General features: G+C 38.0%; 1 protein-coding gene across 2 annotated transcripts; it reads right to left on the minus strand.

Annotated features, from left to right (window-relative positions):
- Positions 1-6,783: 6,783 nt before the first annotated feature.
- Positions 6,784-14,093, minus strand: cnga1a (cyclic nucleotide gated channel subunit alpha 1a). Of its 2 annotated transcripts, none has more exons than XM_077525130.1 (8): positions 13,812-14,093; positions 13,253-13,323; positions 13,103-13,165; positions 12,927-12,989; positions 12,693-12,797; positions 12,447-12,553; positions 10,416-11,026; positions 6,784-10,340 (listed from the first exon to the last, which is right to left on the minus strand). In XM_077525130.1, coding segments are annotated over exons 2-8 (1,878 nt in total). In that variant the 5' UTR covers positions 13,255-13,323; positions 13,812-14,093; the 3' UTR covers positions 6,784-9,413. The 2 variants fall into 2 exon arrangements, with proteins under 2 accessions (XP_077381256.1, XP_077381257.1); XM_077525131.1 differs by having other exon boundaries at positions 12,927-12,986; positions 13,812-14,091.
- Positions 14,094-18,810: the final 4,717 nt, after the last annotated feature.

Below are 18,810 nucleotides of genomic sequence, written 5' to 3' on the forward strand. Positions count from 1 at the left end.
TGCTTGTGTATTTCTATTCTATTACATGGCAGAATAATATTAGCTCATTTAAACGTCTCTTTCCTTGGATTGCTTTTATTGTAGTACCAGAATACAGGAGTGTGGGTATCAGTGGTCACACAGATGCTGCAGCATCAATAAATATCTCAACCTTCTCATTCCACTTCACAAAGAGATAAAGGAGCTCAGGATGAGGCTTGAATTCGCACACAACCACATTATCTCCATAGGAGAAAAAAAATATTAAATGGACTGAGCTTAAATAGCTCCTATGGTGCTCAAAGCACTTTACACTGCGTCAAAAATCACTTCGTTCATCAGTTGAAACACTCACCAAAGAAGTGGCAACAGTTGCTTGAGAAAACTATTATCTTTGCTGTATACATAAAACTACTTTGTATTTGCATTTATGAAGCTTGCATTACAATCAGATTTTCTCCAGCATGCCAGAAATCGAACTAAATAACCTTGGAACAGAAATCAAGAACTTAATCTTCCAGACAGTACTGCTATTTCTCTCCACAAAACTGCTCATCCACTTGAATAAAATTCTTTTTAATGAGTTCTGTCCAAGGTATCTGAAGCTATAAAATTAAAATATTATCAGCCACCATACTCCAGTATTTCTCACTATTAGTACTGAATCCACTATTATAATAAATGTTGTTTTCATTCAAAACCTTCAGCTTGGTTTATGGTTGACACATGTATATTCAGTGTGGAAATAAGATGTGCAGATTCAGGAAAACACAAGTTTTGCAGCATTTATACCGTACTGTGTGTGGCTTGCATCCACTATTAACCTATATAAAAAACACACACTGTTGTCAGTAGTAGCGCTTGCTTTTCCGCCATGCTTTTCACCGTCAACGTCTAATTTTTGTGGGTGCGCGATGCTGAAAATTTAGACCATGGGGACGCTGCGTGGACAGGTGTGGTGGCACCAGAGCTGTGCATAAACCGTTAGGCATAAACCAAGCTCCAGATTTTACAACTCTTAATCAGAGAGACTGGACATCCTTTGTAAAACTGAACGATTCATCCAAAATTTCAAATACAGGCAGTAGAATAAAAAAATCAAACAGAATATCCATCCAAGTTCCAAGCAATACACAAACATAATGTACTCTCGAATAATCCACATCAGCAAACAAATAAAGACCTACAGAATTCACAAGCACAATTCAAAAGTCCCATTCCAGTTTTTAAAAAATGTGTATTTGGACAAGCTATTATCTGATTAATATAAAAAAAAAATATTCAACATGTAAATGAACTTTGCTCTGATTGTGCTACAGTTGTCCTTCCTCTGATTGCTAGCTGCTGATATGTGGCCATTTTGTGGCCATCATGTCTCTTCATGTACAAAAGGAATATGCAATATTACCAGCTATACACAATGTGAAACTACTCAAAATCCATCCCAGCTGTCAATGGGCAAGTAGACATGGTTCACCCTGATCTGGCCACCAGCCAATCGCAGCACTCAAAATGCAAACGAAATACAATACATTTTCCAGATATACTATAGCAAAGAGTGCTTTGCAACAAGATCTTATTTGACTAGTCAAATAACTTAGATACAGGTGCCATGAATTCACCAATAACTCTTCATGAGTTCTACAAAGGCTCACTTCTAAAGCTAAATAATACATCACAAGGACCCAATGGGTTTGCGGTTGCATTTTATAAACACTTCTGGCGCATTTCACAGCCCCTGCTGTACTGACTTCTATAAGAAATACAAACTACTCTACATCTTTATCAATTCCATCGATCCATACCTCTGCTCTGCCAACCTTAATAGGGTTGCGAGCCTGCTCCTTGAACTCTTTTCACTGGGTACATATAAACAAACAACCATTCACACTCACATCGCAGAATCATGCATACTCTGTTTTGAATCCACATCCTCAGAAATCTGAGGCAAACGTGCGATTTCATTTTCACAAATTCCACCACATACAAAGACCCAACTCAACTTGAGCTATTATTATCACTAATAATACGGTTTTAAAAATCCTCAATATACCTCTAACCACTAGATTAGAAACCATCATCCACTCTCAAACACATCTCAATCAAACAAGATTTATCAAAAATACAGATAGCATTTGAAGATTAATTAAAACCAGAAATCTATCGCACCACTCTAATAAAGACTAGGGCTGAAAAAAAACCTTTAAACTGGCACACAACTACACAATGACGACATAGGTACAACAAAAAAATAAATAAATAAAATAAAAATTGTAAACATGCAGTTGTTGAACACAGACCACTCCATAACAGTCCCAAATGCTCACTGGAATACAAACTCCAGTATAAGATAATACACAGAACACTCTATACAAAATTTACAAAATGAGACTGGCAATCACAGACACCTGCTCACATTGCATAATATATTCAAAAGATGATTACTTTCACAACTGCTGGAACTGCCAATCTGTTTACTCTTTTTTTTTTTTTTTTGATTCTGTAATTTAAATACTTGTCACCATTGCAAGATCCCTCAAAACTTATTTGATTGGGAGGCATCTCAAATAAGAAAAAATTCTACCAAATACATACTGATACAAGAATAGCTTGCTCCATTCTTGAAATGTTGTCACGGAAAAAACATCACATGAATTGGAAATAAATAATTAAAATGAAAAAAAAAAACAAAAAAAACAATAAACAACAACCACTGGACAAAGCTCCTATCAGAATCCATATTGTAGAAACCTACAAAAAACAATCACTTAAAAATCTAAAAAATAGCAGAATGGTAACATTGTACTTTGAAAATTAAATATCACAGTTATACCATGAAAGATAACAGAGAGATAATACATTATATTGTGCTGATATTTTATACCAGCCCTACTATTCTACGAGTACACATAATTCATCCTAATGGCAATCATAAAAGTATTATCATCTACTCTAACCATTAAAAAGCTGTCATGGTAGCCTCTTTCATACAGTGATCCTGCACATCAGAGTCGAATAAGTAGATGCAATATTTTTCAGTTAGGTTTTGTGGATTCAGCTCTATATGTCTATCATTGTGAATGAGGCTAGTGTCCAGCTGCCTTGTCTCATTTTTATCTTCAAATCTGTTTGTAAACTTTAGTTAATCAGTTGTTTGCATGTTTGTTTGTAAGCAGAAATATAAGGGTTTCAATTTGATCAAAAAACAAAACTTACTTTTTTATGGAAGACAAAGATGAATGAAACAAGTGATACTTCAAACATTCTGTGGCTTAACAAGTGTTACGATCCAATGAAGTATCAAAGTAAGTCAGAACATTGTGAAAGCAGCCCACTTCATATCACAGAGGCTGTGCTTAACACATTCATTGCCAGACCAGCAAAAAAATTTGACGTCTTTTTCCGTCAATGGCAGTGAATGAGTTAACCTTTTCCTGACTGGCCCGATTGCCATCAGGTAATTATTGTTGTTTTCTCATTGAAATGTCACCACTTCCCTGTATGAAATGTCAGAGAAGTAGCTGCAGTGCTGTCATCAGCTCTTTTCCCGGAAGCTTTTATGGCGTGCGTCACAACGTAGGTTGCACTTCTTGATGAGTGCAGCTGGACCAAGGCCATCCATTGATTGGCCAACCAAAAAGTATTACCTCTCAATTATTTTTCAATTAGTCAGGACAGTGGACATTAACATCAGAAGATGATGTTCCTATTAATGAGCTATGTGAAGGCATTTTGTGGCAGTACAGTTCTTTCACTTCAGAGTGCAGTGGGACGTTTTGGTGCTCAGACGTGATGTCCCTGTTTGTCTGCGCGTGTGTGAGGTGAGACATAATTGAAGACCACGTTGCAGCGAAGCGTCGGACAGAACATTTAATTAAACACATAATTTCATAGGTTAACCTTGTGACGAATGTGTTTCCACTGATATGGAATGCGAGCACCTCATTACACCGTAACTTTGGCACCAACGGGAGCACAGTATGCAAATTAACAATCAGTTTGTTGCCACCACGAAGTGTCACGATTCGGCGTGGTGCAGAGGCGACAAAAGCAGGTGAACACCAGCCAAGAAGGTGCCTGTGGAATATTTATTTCACAGAAATAAAAGGCAAACAAGGGCGCTGGACATACAACTGAGATGCTTGGAGCACGAGGCATGTTACATGTGACTAACTTTGACATTGACCTGAGCACCAAATGAACAGAAAGAGGAAACTAGAAGATACACGGGACTAATGATCAACGGGTAAGCAAAATATGAGTCAGGAAGGAGCTGAACATGCAGCGTACCAAAAAAAAAAAAAAAAAAAAACTCAATGTGCCATCAAATCCAGTGAACACAAGTAAGGGAACCTCATGAGATTTATTCTTATGTTTCACCACTGTCTTTATAATTGAACTGCCATGCGTGTAATTTCTTTTTCGCTCACAGGCAGATGGAGCCTCTCTTGGAAAGAGCTGCGCTGGCCGTGCAATGGCCCGAACATCTCTGAAAATTGCCTGTGAGTATCTTAAGCCCCATTGCATGTCGTTTTTCTACTATTACATACAAATTACTTTTGATAATGTGATGTCAACCACTTGTTTGATATCGCTCTTACTCATGTCTTACTGTCATGGCAACACTTTTTTTTTTTTAAATGCCCAGTTTCAGATATATTTGCATGAATGATGTTCCACTCCCTGAAATTTCACATTCAATTATACCAGCTGGAGTCCAGTCATTCGTCTTAAAGGCCTGCTATTCTCACAAGCCATCATGAAGGTGCATTTGTGAACCATTAACAGAGGAAATAGGACTTTTGAGAGTGCCAATCAAGAAAATTTGTGATTCAGTGAAGTGTCTTTGCTGATACGTGCTGCATTGATTGCTTACAGATGAACATGTTTTATTTTTATGTCTGCTTCTTTTCCCCTGCACTCTTTTATAAAATTTGTATAATGTTTTTCTTGCAGCACATTCTTTGACTGAAAATATGCTTTAATAATAATACTTGACTTCTGTTCAACATAATTTTTGTCAGAAATTGTTTAATTGTTGATAAATGAATTTGAGGACACACCAATGCATCAAATCTTATTGCAGTGATTTTTGGATACCAAGCAAATATGAAAAAAGAGTAACAAACAAACAAACAAACAAACAAATAAATAAATAAATAAATAAATAAATAAATAAATAAATAAATAAATAAATAAATAGAAGAAGAAGAAGAAGAAGAAGAAGAAGAAGAAGAAGAAGAAGAAGAAGAAGAAGAAGAAGAAGAAATATGCTAATTTTAATTAGGCATTTTATGGCCACCTATCTTTAAGACCCATGTTAATGGCCAGATGAAGGGGAAGGTAACACGTTTGGGTTCTCCACAAATTATGACCTCAGCTAAATATAATTATATAGGCGAGACATTCAATATAAAATGACTGGCGAAGCTAGTTTCGTTATTGCTGCTTTTATATACAAAAACGCAATATTGTGCTTTTTTTCGGTCTTTTTTTGTACAATATCGTCAGTTTTGATACAGTATTGTCAGCTTTTTCTATATTGACAACCTCCACAAAATCGTGATATCGTATTGTGAGGTTCATATTGTGACGTTTGGATATCGTTACATCCGATTCCCTAGTTTTTCTGTGTTTACAAAATACTTAAATACTATGCAAGTATTTTGGAATAATTTGTTGGCCATGGTAAGCATTGGTTTGATATAAAGATATGGTCAATGGAGTTGTTCAAATATGAAAAATGTGGGGCTTGCTTCAGGCGTACGGGGTACCGAGCCTCCTCATACGGTGTTCAGAGTTTGGTTCGCGTTGCCGGCAGTAAGTCGGATTCGTTTCCAGTGAGGGATGGACTCCGCCAGGGCTGCCCTTTATCACCGATTCCGTTCGTAATTTTTATGAACAGAATTTCTAGGCGCAGCCGAGGTATTGAAGGGGTCCGGTTTGGAGGAGCTGGTTGAAGTGGCTGGGGAGAGGGAAGTCTGGGCTTCCCTCCTAAAGCTGCTGCCCCCGCGACCTGACCTCGGATAAGCGATAGAAGATGGATGGATGGACAATCATAACAACATCACAATAAACACAATTAATAGAGAAATGTATACATATTAAACTCTTGCCATCAGAAACAAAGCAAATTGCTAATAAGCTAGATGCTAAAACAAAATGCTCTGACTGTTCTGGTTTATTTATACTTTGAATGTGAGTCTGCTCATGTTCCATAACTATACTACTCTTGTTTCCTTTACACCACTGTAAAGGCGGCTCCTTCTTTGGACTGGATGTCACAACATAGCCACAAAAAAAGCTAAACCCATGACCACAGTTGATCCTTTTCTGCTAAAATATTTATCCGCAAATATTTTGGTTACATTCCAAATTCATCCATTTTGTGTTCTCGCCATTCCTGTTTTGAAAGTCACATAAGTATATACGCTGACATGATCGGATTTGATTAAGGGACTATGCAAACATTAGATTGTGGCTGTTTCTCTTCATCTTAGCAGACATATCGTGTAGTGAGCTGAGTGTACGCACACAAACACGCACACACATACAGTGTTACAGCAGAGTATGTCTTTCCCAAACAAGGAGACTTAGAGAAGCCCTTGCAGCTTTAGGGTACTTCCTTTTCTGAATAAAATGGCGTTTTCTCACCGGTATGAATTTTGTGACTTTGTGCTGGAATGTCACCATAACATTGTACTTAAAATTTCCTTTTTTACTGCTTTTGTAACAGCCACAAAACACAAGCAGGAGTTTGATTGAAAAGAAAATGGAGGGATATTGCTGGACAGCATGAGTGTATACATGTCAGCCCTTTATTGAATAACAATAATTAATTTAAGGATGAATTGTGCGGGGGGGCATGGGGTGAAATCGAGCATCCAAAGCTAGAAACAGCAAATGCAACATTCACAGTGTTGAAAAGCTGCAATACAGTACTTCCTTTCTTCTTAATGAAACAACCTTTTATACTATTTTTTTGGTAATTGTTTCTTTGCTTATACTGCTTCGACAGAGTTAAACCCACTCGGGCAATTAATTCCCAGAAGACACCTCTTCTGGGAAATCAGCAGCAAATGTCCCAGGATAAATGGCATGTACTCCATCACAACACCTTTCTACAGGCTTCATGACAACATGGAGTAAGTACGTGACGTGAATATTAGCGCAATGCAGTGTATGCTGCAGATACACATGGAATGTATGGAAGTTTGCTCAAAGGATGGCAGCTGATTATGGGAAAGGCAGTGAGACATGATCCCTAATCTTTTTTTTTTTTCTTTTTTTTTTACACTTTTCATACAGAGAAGCAATTCAAAATGATGCATTTCCTGGGGCTACTGAAAGTAAGGGAGGAGCCCTTTACTTTATTATTTTTTGTTTTATTTTACAATGGACATGCAACACTGTTTGTCCCAGTTGTATCACATCTTCAGATCTAAAGGCTCATCAGCGCCCCCTTCTTGCATATGGCGGGTATAAACAGCTGCCAACAAACCATGCATGACCAATCAGAGCCATTCACGGCAAAATATCCACTGCCTTGTAGTAAACATGCTCGCGCTTGTAGCTAGCGCATCTCGGGGAACTCGCTAACTTGGTCTCAAAATAACCCGATTCTAGGAAGCCTAGGAGCAAAAATAAATAATAATCTGAAGTATGTCTCAGTCACATCCCCCTTAATTGCTCCATTGTTTGAATTCACCACCTACAGTCGGATTTAATTGAACATCTGCGTGCCACTATCTTTTGACGAATGGACCCACAGCCTGTTATAAAGCAGGACAAATGACAACAATTCAATAGATGACACAAAGCTGCTTTCCGTGAATCCACCGAATTTAAAGTCGTACTCATTCAGCTCTTGCCAGCTCCCCCAAATTGCTTTATTTTCATCTTGGGCTGGCTTTGTCCATCATTTGACTCGGGCTTGTGATGAGAAGTGTTGATGGCATTTAGTCATTAGCGCCCAGGGACCAACACAAAAGATGGTTGATCGTCACACAGGGTTCTCTGACTATTATTCAGTGATTTGTTTACGTCTCTCAAATTTCCCCTTAGAGGTGGTTTTGTGAAATGATTGCTGAGTAACTTTACTATTGTTTAAGGCTTTTATGAGCAATGAAGAAGCCAGTTGACTGCACGGTTGCCTATAGTCATGTATAGCAATTTCTTCCCACACGTTTAGCTTACTGTGCTGCTCTATAAATATCACATTTGTCGTTTTAGCGATGCTCTAGTGACCATTTAAACATAAAATGAAACCTTTAAAATTGTTCTTTAAAAATGTTGTAATATTGCCTTCAACACAGGATTATGTTCTTATTCAAGTCTTTTATGCAAAATGCACTTGTGAATTTAGCGACCGTAAAATCAGTTTAAAGTAGTTTGCATTAAAGTGCCTGTTAATCTTGTTTGGGCTTATGCAATTATCCATCCATCCATTCTCTGAACCGCTTATTCTCGCATGGGTTGCAAGCTTATGCTATTATTGAGCAAAATAATGATTTCCTATAAAAATAATGATGTATCCCAGCGGTTCTACTTAAAAATTACTTAGCTCTCCATGTACCAACATACCGATCATTAAAATACTGCAACATAGTGGGCCTACGTGTACATGAAAAACAAGACATCTGCTGTATTCCTAAAAAGGTGTATCTAATATTACTGTAAGCCACTATAACATGTTGTACTTTGAACAGTTGCACTGTTGGTCAAAATACAACTGTACACAAATAATGATTGTGGTACAATGTATTGCACAAATTAAATGGATGACACCACGGTATTTTAAGCCCTTCCAAAAGTTAACTATAGGCATATAGTGATTAAATCTTACCTTTGACACCATGGCAATGTATTTTTTATTTGTTTTTAATGAAATATTACGTGTTTTGCTGGTTAGATTACAGTAACAAAATTATTTGCAAATTGCGAGAGTCACCACTTTCTGTTAATGTGTTTTAGAAGTTGTGCATTCCATTTTATATACCTTAAAAAAAAAAAAAAGGTTTAGGTCCAATTTTGATACTAAAATTCAATATGAATGTTTCAAACTGCGTTATTGTTCTCTCCACAAGTTTACATTGTACTGACCTTTGTATAGTGCTCACTGGTTGACTGCAGGTTAATAACAACATTGTACACTATAGATGAATACTAATTATATGAATTGATGAGGTTGTACAAGAGATAGTAATTACAGTGGTTATGTCAAATTGTCAATACATATAACATATTTATGCCAATATCAATACGCCCATTGATTTACCAATGAAATTGTTGTTATGCATGCGCATTACATGTAGTTCCATGGTTACATCAGCTGTGCAGTTATTCTTTGTCGGTTTGATCTGAATACATAAAATACACTCGTGTTCAAGGTTCCATTCAGAAATAAATTATTTTGTGTAAACCTTGAGTTTTAATTATTTTTTGAGGTCGTCATCTTTTTCTTCCACATGCTTTGCTTCAGTCTTCTCTTCCTCTTCTCTCACTTCTTCCTTTTTCTCTTCGCCTACTTCATCCACTCCAGCTTTATCTTCCATTTTCTCCTCTTCCACTCGAACGTCCTCCTTTTTCACATCCTCCTCCCCCTCGTCATCATCCTCTATCTCCTCTCCGGTCAGACGCTCCAGGTCATTGATGCGATGCCACAGAGTCTTATCGGTTTTCTTGTATTTCTCCAGAATCTTCTTCAGTTTGATCTGCATCAAATCCATCGTACTGTACAACCTGTTGACTTTTTCTTCCAACTCTTTGGCCTCCGGCTTGATGTTAGCCGGGTCCAAGTCGATCAGGCCATCTTTCATCAGGATCTGTCGGCCCTTCTCCTCCAGCATGCCTTTCGCATCCGGATACTCCACTAGAGACTCCATGAGGTCATCCTTAGACAGACAGAAGAGATCTGAGTATCCGATGCTGCGGATGTTTGCTGTCCGCCTGTTGCCTGCTTTGCTGCCCTTGATGTTAAGGATACTGATCTCGCCAAAATAGCTCCCGCTCCCCAGCACCACAAACTGCGTAACGCCATCATCGGCAACCACTGCGAGTTTCCCATCTTTGATGATATACATCTCACGACCGATATCGCCCTTCTTGCAGATGTAGTCTCCAGGGCTGAAGACCTGAGGGCGGAGCTTGAGCACTAGTTCGATCAGGAGGCCTGCCTCACAGTCTGCAAAGATGCGAACTTTCTTTAGAGTCTCCATGTGAACTTGGATGGCGATCTCGGCTTTCAACTTATCAGGAAGATACCGTAACACCTCACGCTCATCCTGCGCCCTGCCATTGTTCCACAGGTAGTCGAACCACTTAATGACACGTAATTCCAGCTCCTTGCTGACCTTCCGAACCTGTAATTGATAGTTTCATGCAATCAGTTATATTCAAACAGAGGGAAATTGAAAAAAAAAAAGTTGATTTTCTACCTGCATGTACTGCTTAATGTTGTCAATTCGAGCCTGGAACTGGGCTTGGGCAGCGTTCATGTTGGAGATCATGGTTGCGATATTTCCCACAATTGTGGCAAAGATGAGAACCCCAACTAAGAAGTCCACCACATGGAAGATAAATTCAGAATCGAGGGCTGGTGGTGGCGTTTCTCCAATTGTGGTCAGGGTCAATGTGGACCAATAGAGGCTGAAGGCGTACTTCCGCATGGGCTGGCCAAAAGCAGGCTCCTCCGGATCGTCAATAGCTGGGTAAACCCATTCGTCGGACCCAAAGCCAATCGACTTGGAGAATGAGAAGTAGAAGCAGGCGTTCCAGTGGATAATGATGAGAATGTACATGATTAAGTTGGCAATGCGGAAGATGTTGGGATAGTTGGTTTTAGTCTCCGTCTTCGTGAAGAACTCCATCATGCGACCGATCCTTAGAAGCTTATTAACTCGAATCTCTGGGTAGTCCAGACCCAGAATGAGATACAGAACATCAGTAGGCACCATGGAGACGACATCCAGCCGGAATTGGAAGCTTTTGATGTAGCAGTCGCGGAGCAGCTTCTCATCTTTGACCATCAAGCCTTGCTCAAGGTAACCTGCAGAGGTACAAAGTCAGTCGAAGGATATTTGGCTTGTTCACCATTAAGCATTAGCACATGGATGACATATAGCAGCCTAATGAACACCATTAATATTTAAATAAATAATCTTGAGATGCTAAATGCGCAGCAGCTTGGTGTTTATTGGCGTGCAGAGGCGCTGCAGACCTATTGCTTTCATTGTAGTAGAAACTGGAAACATCATTTTTTTTCCCCCTCATACATTTCACTCAACTTTTATCTAACTCAGTTTGGTTTCTTGATTTTATGTGCTAATAAAAGTTGCTTGTTTGATTCGGTAACCAGAAGGCTGAGGCTGTGCATAATGTCAATGTGTGGTTATTGTTTATTTCATATACTTAAAGGGGAACCAACATCCCACTCCCCCAATTATTATTTATTTATTTATTTATTTATTTATTTATTTATTTATTTATTTATTTATTTATTTATTTTTGCAAGAATACGCAATAAATTTCATAGAGAAGCTTTTACTCTAAAAAAGACATGTATATTCGGCTTCAGTCTAAGCAGAGTAAACTGTACATTTGCAAGGGAGTAAAATATTCACACACACAAAAAAAAATCACTCCAGGATTGAGGAAAGATCGCAGAACCTTGAGGGTGGGAGACAGCCTATCTACCCACTGAGCCATACCGTTCCAACTGTGTATCAGTATATCGCCGGTGGAATCCTTGTACCTCATACTGTAGATGCGTAAGGTTGTGGATCGTTCCTCAACCCTTGAGTATTTTAAAAAAAAATATTCTACTCTCTTCCAAGTGTAAAGTTTACTCTACGAAATTTACTGTGTTACATTGCATGTGCCAGGCCCAGCACTAGTCAAACAAATTTCGGATGGACGTCATCTTTCACAATATTGTTGATCTGTACTGATGATGATGTACAATTAGAGGCTTCCCTGTTGCCACAACCCGCATGTTTTTATTTATTTATTTATTTATTTATTTATTTATTTATTTATTTATTTATTTTTAATAATGGCTCGTTGGAACTTCAACTGTGTGAAGCTATTAGCACCAGAGATGTGAGCAGATTTTGCCTATTAAACAGCCTGGTGAGTAGCTAGGCTAGCCACTAGCTGCTTATACAAGCTGATACTGTATATGCACTGTAAGACATGATATCAGGCAGGATGCCTGCTTGAACGACGTGAGAACAGCCGAGTCACCAGTCAGCCGAGATTCCGCCCGGAAGCGATGGTGAAATGCTTGTCATTGCTAAATATTTGATAACTGTACGTTTTCTTAGCAAATAATACTGTCTGGAAATGGCTGACATTCCCACAACTCTACAGGCCCTATTTTCATTCCCAGCGCAAGTCTAGCGCAAAATTTTGACAGCTTGGGTTTCGCCCATCGTAGATCATGTTTTTTTTTGTTTTTTTTTCCCTACCTGTTCTGGTCCTGACGAACATATCAGCCAGATAGATGAGGTCTGAAGTGTAGTCAAATAAAACCCAGTAAAGGATGTAGTTGTGCTGCAGCTCCTCGAAGCACGCCCTGTTTGCAGGAGCAACAGAAACACAGGTGACTAATTATAACAGATTGTTGTACGATTACCCAATTCACATTAATAAAACATGTTTTTAAAAATAACGCTAGGCTACCATGCTACTAAAACTATTGTGAAAGCAGTCACCTAGCGATAATCATGGTCCAGTTGTACATGACTGGCAATGTTACGATGAAGAGCCAGTTGTAATAAAGATTTCCAGCAGGGTTGATGACAAATAATTCTTTGGGCCTGTTAAAATAAATAAATAAATAAATAAATAAATAAATAAATAATAAAAGACAGAACAGAATGACTAAATACTTTAAATAACATTTTATCCTGATTCGTTGTTCTAGTGGTGATGGATGATACACTTACTTATCTACATCCTTTTGTTTTTCCTTTTCATCTGCTCCCTTTTCTTGTTTTTCCTTCTTTCTGCTTACACAGTGAGCAGTGAATTATTTTTACATGAAATCAAATCACTTTTCTCCAACTTCTCCCAATAAAGCATGAGATTCACTTTCTCCTCATGACTCCAGAACTGTACTTACTCGTCATTGTTGTTACTGTTGTTCATGTTGAGGAAGTGATTGGCGAGTGAATGAAGTGTAATCCTGCAGCAAATATAGTTTGTGAAAGGTCAATAAGTGCATTCATAAGAATAAGACGCCTACTTGACATGTACTTAAAGATCCGCTTACATTTTGAGCCTCCTTGATGGTCCTGAGTCAAGGGTCACATTGAGGTCACCGACGTGGTCATAGTTGCAGAACTGCAAAGTATCATTCAAACATGGATATTGTAAGATTTACAACAATGTAAAATATGGAATTAGTAATGTACTGTATTGCAGCATAAATGGATACTCCCGCCACTAGTTGTTTGCAGTTTTGTTTTATTGATAAAAAAAAAAAAAAAAAAAAAAAAAAGTGTTTCCACCTTTTGTTTGGCTTCTTTGGATTAGGGTTAGGGGTTACCTTTGTCTGTATAATATGTATGAATGGGTCAAACAGTGAAAAAAAAAGTAAGATATTGCTCCATTAAGTGTACTTAATTAGATTTTGGAGCAAAAAAAATACATTTAAATTCTGTAATTAGGCCAAAAGTTTCATTAGTGTTCCTCATATTTTCATGACTGCACACCTGATTTGGAGTTAAGCATACCAGCCTATATTTCCCATTAACTGACAATGTGAAAACAAAAACAACAGAATTTCTTTTTTGACAGCTCATGAAAAAAAAATAAAATAAATAACCTACCTTGTCCTCCAGCAAACAAATCCATTTTCTTGTCTGCAAGAAGTACTGACATGTGCAGCAGAATGTGCAAGAAGGTCCTCAGAAGCTAATTGGACAAAATATCAACATGGAACACTGACACATATAAAGCACTGGGGCTAAATTAATAGTGTCACACCGACTTAGCGACCCTGATAAGGATTAGGAGGATTAGAGGAGGCTGAGTGGAGAGGAGGCAAAGTCCACCTTGTAGCCCCCGTGCAGCGATAGATACCTTCAGAAAGTGGACAACCAACGTACCGAAACCCATTTAGTGATAAAGCTTCTATTTTTCTCCTGATATTTTCTGTTCAAATGTGCAACACCAGAACATTCTTGTCATCCCACACACAAGGCCACACACACTTCTGCTTTGTCAGCACTCTCAGCCATATCCAACTCTGATCCGATTAGATGTTGCCAGATAGGGGAGGTTTCATATCAGGTATACCTTCTCCTCCTCTTTAAGTTAAAGAAGTGAGATGAAAGTGGTATTGAACCCCTGGCAGTGTTGAGCAGTGCAGTGGCTTTTTCTTTTTTCTTTTTTTATCCTTTACTTTTTTATCTTTCTCTCAGGGCAATGGTTGTCAACTCAGTGTCTCTCCTTGTTGGCTGCTTCAGGACACATTTTCCCTCCATGTTCTCAGCACCTTTAAATAAACAAGGAAGGATGCTGTAACTACTGATTTTTAATCACTCATATTGGCAAGCGATTGCTCGGTTTTTTGGCATTATAACGATAAACTTTCATGGTAAACCTTAGTGGTCGTAAGGGACCTTAATAGCTGCTCAGCTGTTGATCTTGACTAGTTAGAAATTTAGAAATGTATTAGTCACTCACGTCATTAGGGGTGTGAATTGCCTCGTACTTGATGATTCTATCCGTATCACGATTCATAGGTCACGATTCGATTCAATACCGATTAATCCCGATATGAATTTATAAGTCGATTGTTGCGATTTTTTATTTTTTTATTTTTTTACTCAATTTAGAAAATACCTTTCAGTAAACTTGTACATGTACCCTGTAAGATTTGTATGACATTTTATTATTTATTAATCTGAAACCTTCAGTTTTATAACTGTGAGCCACTGTATTTAACAAACAGGAACTGAAATAAAAATATTCAGGCTTAATGTTCCATTAATATAACATTCTTCCATGCTTAAAGTGTGAAAGTTAGACGTTTTGTTGAATATTTTTCCATCAAAAATGGATGTTAAAAAATCGATTCGGCTGCCTATTGAATCGATTCGAGAATTGCGTGCTGTAGTATCGCGATATATTGCCAAATCGATTTTTTTTTAATACCCCTACACGTCGTACCTGATATTGAAGCCTGTGACAACTCATTTGCAAATCTCCTCTGTGTTGAATGAAATTGTTGTCGGTCCAGTATTTTATGTCACACCAATCTGAACATCTGTTTAAATGACAACATTACAATTTTCTTTACACCTTGTTTGTCGCTGTTAACTGGAGCAAAACCCAGCTGACTGTGGTTGGGGTGTGTCTATAGAGAGACAAACATTCCCAATTCCACTTGGGGCCAATCCCAGCTAACATCAGGTAAGAGGCAGGGTACAACCTAGCAAAAAAAGGGACTTTAAAGCAGTTCAATGCAGAAAATGTCATTTTGAGTCATTACTGCCACCTGTGGCCTAAAAATGAAACTGCTCACTGTCTTCCCTTCTCACGTACACAATGTGCACATCATGTCACATCCTCAGACAGATGGCTGGAAATTTGAACCCAAATCCAGTCGGAAAACTATTGACTAGGGGCTTACAGGAGTGCCCATTGTGAACACTACAGCTGGTGTCAATCTACTAATTAGAAGATGTTTGAGTCTTAAATGGTCAAATTCCTCCACAGGGCATCTTTAAAATCACAAGTTAAGGAAACTATGAGCAAGCAAATATTTTACTACAAAATTACAGTCTGGTTTAAGCAGGGATTTGGTGAATGCAAATGCTCGACAGTTAAAGGGAAGAAAATTTTCAATTTCCATATGAATTTTCTCCCATAATCAAGAGAAGAGATCCTTAAAGCAAAAAAAATGAAATAGATTCACCTTATTTGCTTTACCGGGCAACAAATACAATTATATGCATGTTATAGGAGGAAGCTGGAGTACCATAAAGCCACAAAAGCATAGAAAAAAAGATGCAAACTGCACACTGTGATGAGATTTAAACCTGGATCTCGTGACGACAAGGCACGTGCTGCCATTACAACGTCCCATTTTTGTAATTTCTCAATAAATAATGCATGGAGCTTGATGATTAAAGAAAGAGCTGGTTATCTATAATGATGTATAATTATGCACTTTTCCAAATTAGCATTAAGCCTGCATGTGTCACATGCTTTTGTCCTTTTCCTTCAGATTGTGTGAGTGTGTGAGTAAAAGCTATAGAAACCACCATTTATGGAATTTGATCTTTATTTAATAGGGTATGGTAACTTAAATAACATAAAGTGATATTGGGTTTGTTTAGAACACTAGAAGTACTGTATATGGTTCCACAATGTCAACATGCACCCCCAAAACATACGCTTCCATCTATATTCATCAGATCTGTCCAAATTAATTGATTAATTGACAAGTAATCAATTATCAAATTAATCGACAACTATTTTAATAATCATCAAGTAATCGTTTGGCTCCATTTTGTAATTGAAAATTGTCCACTGATTTCTGGAATCCTACATGAAAAAAATACTGATGATCTTCTGTGTTTTAATCAAAATAAGACATTTGCAAACATCTGTTTTTACTTGGGAAAACAATGACCTAACCCGTAACATAGTACATCAACCCCCTTTTTTAAAATCACTATACTAATATGAAGTATTCGATTAGTTGATTCATCAATTTACTAATCGATAGATTAATCGATTGTAAAAATATTTGACAGTGACACTTTTTGGGACTGAAACTATACAGCGACCATTTTTGCTGATACAGGGGTTATTATAATTATATTTCAGCAGTGCCGGCGACTTTTCGAACTGCCGCGTCAGCAGCTTCAGCGGTTTTTGGGGCGGCATCCACAGCTGGCACATCAACTGCCGCAGTCTCTGCAGGGGCATCAACCACTGCTGGTACTTCAGCAGGAGTTGCGGGGTCTGCTGCAGGTGAGTCAGCCTCGACCGCAGTCGCCTCTTCTGTTTCCTCTTCCTCTTCTGTCTCGTCAGAGTTCACACGGATAACAGGTGCAGCAGCTTTTGAGGCAGGCTGGGCATCCTAATTGAGAACATTTTACTATCTTAATCACAAGCATTGTTTTAAAGGCTTTTTCATGAATGCCAAATGTTTTAAGCGTTTATCTTTTGCACCAATACGAAGAAGTGGCGATAATTCGATATGTCAATCAAGCGTGTCACCTCATCCTCTTCTGATGCATCTTCAACCGGCTCAGCAGCAGCCGGAGGACGACGAGCAGCAGCAGTGGCTGCCTGAGCCGGTGCAACAGCCACCTGCTTAAGAAGAAATGAATATTATTTAACATGTCTGTTTCCAATTGGGAAAAAGATGCATTGAATGCAGCAGTGAACACTTTCCTCGGCCTCAGCGTGGACAAAATATTTACTATTAATACGCAATAATTTCAGAAATAGTTAGATTTACAGTATACTAGGGGTGTTAAAAAAAAAATCGATTTGGCGATATATCGCGATACTACATCGCGCGATTCTCGAATCGATTCAATAATCAGCAGGATCGATTTTTTTTTTTTTTTTATTTTTTTTTTTTTTTTTTTTTTTTTTTAGGATTCACACCTTGAGCATGGAAGAATGTTATATGAACGGAACATTAAGCCTTAATATTTTATTTTAATGCTGTTCAAACATGAAACAGATTACAACCTCTATAAGACTGAAATTTCAGATAAATAAATAATACATTTTCATATAAATCTTACACTCTACAAGCTTACTGATTAGTATTTTCTAAATTTGAATGAAAAAAAATCGCAACAATCGACTTATAAATTCGTATCGGGATTAATCGGTATCGAATCGAATCGTGACCTGTGAATCGTGATACGAATCGAATCGTCAGGTACTAGGCAATTCACACCCCTAATGAATACAGTTGCATCTTCAAGTAAACATAGTAAATATAATTTCAATGTGACATCATCAAAAATATCTGTATCTATGGATGGATTCACCTTTACTGATTCTGTTTGCAACCTCAGCAAACAAAGGCAAATCTATTAAATCAGATTAATCATATCTCAAAAGTCATAATTAAAACTCAGCACTTCTATTTTGAAAACAAACATTGCTGATGGATTGGATTGGATAGTTTATGCACAGACAGTAGTTTAGGTTTCTATCTTTTGCAATTTACAACTTAAGCAAGATGTGTTCAGTTCTTTTGATTGTTTGGAGTCTTACTGGAGAAGCTTCATCAGCAGCATCTGCTCCAGTCGTTTCAGCTGGAGGAAGAAAAGGGTTTGCCAACATCCCCTGAAAAAGAAAACCAGAAAGCTGCAAACAGATTTCCATTTTTCTTTTGTATTCAAATGAAGCTTTCAAACCTGCTGCTGGTACAGCCTGTACATCTCCATCAACCTCAGGGCCTCATTGGCATGCGCCGCGATCTGCTGGAGAAATACCAGACATCTTCAGACTCGCTAGTGCAATCGAGACAATTACCACTGCTGTTTCATGCATCTATCATCCCATGATGTTCAATGACTTACCTCATTGCCTTGACTCTCCAAAACCTACAGGAGGAGAACATGGGCAAATAATAAGCGGATTCACATCGTTGTGAACAAATGTAAACATATTTGGCGTTTTTTAAAGTGAAGACAGACTTACAGGGGCAGCCGAGCAAGCCACAAATAGGCACATCATGACGACAGCTCGCTCCATTTGTACTGTAGATAAGACATATAATACTGTTATTGTTTTTTTTTTATGTCAAGTCAAGTCATCTTTATTTATATAGCATCTTCAAACAGC

The sequence above is a fragment of the Festucalex cinctus genome, chromosome 6 (genome assembly GCF_051991245.1).
Source record: "Festucalex cinctus isolate MCC-2025b chromosome 6, RoL_Fcin_1.0, whole genome shotgun sequence".
NCBI lineage: Eukaryota > Metazoa > Chordata > Actinopteri > Syngnathiformes > Syngnathidae > Festucalex > Festucalex cinctus.

Excerpts from the sequence above, each read along its gene's own strand:
- cnga1a (XM_077525130.1), bottom strand. Across the intron at positions 12,554-12,692 it reads TGGACCATGATTATCGCTAG|GGCGTGCTTCGAGGAGCTGC; the intron begins GTGACTGCTTTC and ends TCCTGCAAACAG. Across the intron at positions 11,027-12,446 it reads GTTCGTCAGGACCAGAACAG|GTTACCTTGAGCAAGGCTTG; the intron begins GTAGGGAAAAAA and ends GTACCTCTGCAG.